This window comes from the organism of the source record quoted next, unplaced genomic scaffold (genome assembly GCF_019419815.1).
Source record: "Pyrus x bretschneideri cultivar Hongxiangsu unplaced genomic scaffold, Pyrus_bretschneideri_v1 Contig7, whole genome shotgun sequence".
Lineage (NCBI taxonomy): Eukaryota > Viridiplantae > Streptophyta > Magnoliopsida > Rosales > Rosaceae > Pyrus > Pyrus x bretschneideri.
This window is the reverse complement of record NW_025999809.1, coordinates 7135178-7139200: the sequence shown is the minus strand read 5'-3', so window position 1 is coordinate 7139200 and position 4023 is coordinate 7135178. Positions and strand designations below refer to the sequence as shown.

The following is a 4023-nucleotide window of genomic DNA, read 5'->3' as shown; positions in this document are numbered from 1 at the left end:
TTCAAATAATGCCTTTTTTGAATAATGAGTAAAATTCTATCGTTCCGTTGAAATTTTATTAACAAAAACTATAGAATAGGATAGTAAACACACAAAAAAAAAAAAATATTCCACATGTTTAAAAAACTACACCAAAATAAAGGTCGTGGGCAATGATTATAGTCTTGGGAAATTTTTTTACGTTCTCATGTTGTCCTTTTCAAATCATAAATAAAAGTTCTTTTGTTCCGTCGAGGTTCTTTCAAAAGAAAAAAAACTACAAAAAGTAAGAGTAAGCACATATAAAAGATGAACATGTTGTATATCTAACAAGAAAGGTAGCCAATTACATGAATTGGTACTTGGTAGAAAGGGAGGGGAATACAATTGGAGAAAAGGGAAAAACAGGGGGGAAATAGAACAGAGTATTCCATCTATGGAAAATTTGATAAAACTATGGTCTTAAACCTATCCTGAATCCTGAGTACTGAAATTGAAAAAACCCTAATTCTTTTAACAAGAACTAGGGTTTTCTTTGTTCTGTTGTGCTGTGATTTATGCGGCTGCAATTCTCTCAAAGTGTCCAAGCCTATTATCTGCAAGTCTTGAGCTGTAGGCAGATTTTTTGTACTCAAACCATGTAAACTCCTTGTACATGCTTTCCTCTTCTGCATTCATGACAGATTGCAATGGAGCTATTTTCTCACTCAAGGGTGGTCCCCCAAAATAAATCATTGACACTCTTGATTTTAAACCATTTGCCAAAACCCTGTGCCTCACACTTTCAAACCTCCCATTAGTCAAAACCTGCAAATTCACCAAAAACCCTATGAGTTAAGGATAATACTTCCCTCCTTCCCAAAAAATAGAACAAAGCAGGGAGACTTTTCTACTTTTTATTTACTTCTCATAGGGTTTATATTGTTGTGATGGGCAGAAAAGCAATAGCAATCATTAAGAACCCAATAAATAAATAAAAAAAGCACGGTATTCATATCTTATCCATGGTAATAGGGAATTGACAGAAAAATAGGACTCTTTCTCTAAAGGAACTGATTGGGATCTTTGTAATTATTATTAAAACAGTAGCTGTTAGCAAAAGTAAAAATAAAAAAATAATCAAAGAAATGAATTAGGAAAGCCCCATTAGGAAGCGACTTTCACACACGTTTTTCTCATTCTAAAAGTGACAAGGAATGTGCGAAAATCATTTTTTCAAATGAATCTACTATAACAGTAGCAGTACCTGTAAAGAGTCACCAACATTGATAAAGAAGGAGTTCTGATCGGGTGGGACTGAAATCCAACTCCCATCTCTCAAAGAAATTTGGAGGCCAGATGTATTGTTGGATCTTAGCACAGAAATGATTTGTGGGTCTGTGTGCTCTCCAAATCCAATCACATTTCTGGCACTGGCACTACTCAAACCTTGAAGCTCTGGGCATGGTGGGTAGTGATTGAGCCTGAAACAAGAATCGCTCTGTTCATCCATCAAAAGCTTACTGAACACATTCCTTGGTTGAATCTTCAATCCATCAGACATCAGCTCAAGAATCTCACAGGTCATTTTCTTCACAGCTGATATGTAATCATTCAAAGCAGAACTGCAATTCCAACAATAAAAAAAGAAAATATAAGATAAAAGAAATTTTATTAAGAGCTTATCATTTAAAAGGAAAAATGGTTGCCGCACACCATCGTTTATTTCTGCTTAGTACCATAACAAAAATGGGGTTGTGCCGGGAGGAAAAAGGGGTGTATAAAAATTATTTCCCTATTAGAAAAGATCAAAACTTTTGAATTAAATTCAAGTGAAGATTGAATAACATACCAAAACTCTTCTGCGTTATTTCCAAAAACTGATAGAAACCTTTGGGAAATGGATTCTGTATTGGTTGTGAGAAGGAGGTACTCAACCCAACCAACATCACCATTCTTCCCAATATGCTTGTTCCCATATCCTAATGGATTAGGAGGCCCTGACTTTTCCTTCTCAGAAAGTGGGAGGGAGAAGAATTTGATGGCCTCAGATTCCAATCTTGTGATGAAGTCCATTGGAACACCATGGTTGATGATCTTGAAGAAACCATACTCCTCACAGGCATTGACAATGAGTTGCTTGGAGTCTGGTTTTGCGAGGTCTACCAGAGGAATCCCAGAAAATAATTTGGAGACTTTGGTGCTGGTTCTAGGATAAGAAAAATGTTCACTGGCTGATTTGGTCACAAACACCATTGTTACTTGTTATCAATATGTTTTATCTTATGTGTCTAAACGGAGGGAGGAAAGAGAGAGTGAGAAGGGGTTGAAAGATAAGAATTCTAGAGAAGAAGATCGGGGAACATTGGTGAGGTGATGGATGATAGGATTTTAATGAGAACAAAGTTGATATGGCTTGAGTGGGAGGGCTCTTGGGAGTTAATTGGCTTTAGGTTCTTGGCTATTTATAGGGAAACATAGAGAAAGGGCTTGGAACCTTCATGTGGTAAGCACTTTGGATAGAGGCGGTTTTTCAGTGTATACATAACACAATAACGTGCCGTTTTATTAATTTATTATTGACAACTTTGAATAAAAATTTATTTTGACTCTGAACGGAATAAAATATGAGTTCACTGTTAGTTTACTCTTAATGCTGTGGACATCACCACAAAAATTTTGCATAAAAGCGGGGGTCCGGTCACCACCTTCCCATGTATCTATCTAATCAGCAGTGACTTCTTGCTGACTGCTCCCCTGAAAAGGACATCACACAGTCAATTTAACACACAAAGGAAAATGGATACGCATGCTGGGTTCATTGAATATGTATCCTCTATTTTTTTATTTCCTTATGTCATTTAGTTTAATATATAAAAACGGAAAATGCTATAAGTTCTAGCTGAATCGGATAAGCAGTATAAGACTTTTCTCAGATTCAAGTCTTTGTTGTAAGCATTAAGAAAGATATGGGATGCACGAACAGTGCGCGACCAAAAAATCGAGGTTAGGAAGAATCTCTAAGCCATACAAAGAAATTGAACAAAAACAAAATAACTAATATGAGAAAACTTGAAGCTTCATTTTAGAGCACTTTAGGAAGGCTTCATGGGTAATAGGCAACTCAATTCTCTTAAATAAATGATAACTTGGGTAATGAAATGCTCAAGTGCATCTCAATCCTAAATTGAATAACCAAGACAATTCGTATTTTTTATTTTATAAAATAATTAAAGGTAACTTTATTTTTAATTTCAAATAATAATAAAAATTGTTTAAAAGTATTTGAAAATATTGAAATCTAGTGTAAAGTAAAAGAATATGGTTAGGTATTTATAGAAAAAATTTATAAGTTTTTATATTTTTAATTAGTTTTTTATAATTTTTTTTGTAATTTCTTTAATTTTTTTAATAATTTAAATTGTGGCTGACGTCACATAGGCAAGCGGCTAGGCTATTATTGTATGACTTCTCCATTGAGCTTGTCTTGGCTTCAAGTGCTCGAGTGGGCTGGAGTGTTTAGGGAGTGGGAACAGGACTTCAAGTTGCCGCTCAAAGAACCCTAAACCATAGAACAAAATAAGCAAAACCAAAGTCTAATTATCGAATTCATTGTACTCAGTGCTAGTATCTACTTTAAAACTTCTTATAAGGAAGATACTGTTATACACTTAACGGACTTATCATATAGTAATGTACACTAAACACTATCTCATTCAATTAAAACAATCTGCATGACAATATATCGTGATATACTTTTTTTTTTCCTACTAAACACTATATCATGATTAATGATTACTACAGAACGATGTATCATGATTAGCGATTAGTAATTACAATGGGGCATTATACTAAAAAATGTTGATATGGTAGTCAACTCTTAAGCCTAAAACCTATCATGATATTGCAATCTTGTTTAACTATGTTCGTTATTTTCATTTGAATTATTTAATCTGATAACATAAATAAAAATGGGTGCATGAAAAGTGTGAAAATCACTTCCCTTCTAATGAAGGGTAATTACACAGAATGAAGGATTATACATGTATGATGCATCATATTAAA

The 4023-nt window shown here is 34.2% G+C and overlaps 1 protein-coding gene across 1 annotated transcript; it reads right to left on the bottom strand.

Annotated features, from left to right (window-relative positions):
• Positions 1–534: 534 nt before the first annotated feature.
• Positions 535–2214, bottom strand: LOC103957332 (gibberellin 2-beta-dioxygenase 1-like). The gene is given in 3 exon segments (NM_001302293.1): positions 535–786; positions 1226–1583; positions 1811–2214. Coding segments are annotated over 3 exon segments (1014 nt in total).
• Positions 2215–4023: the final 1809 nt, after the last annotated feature.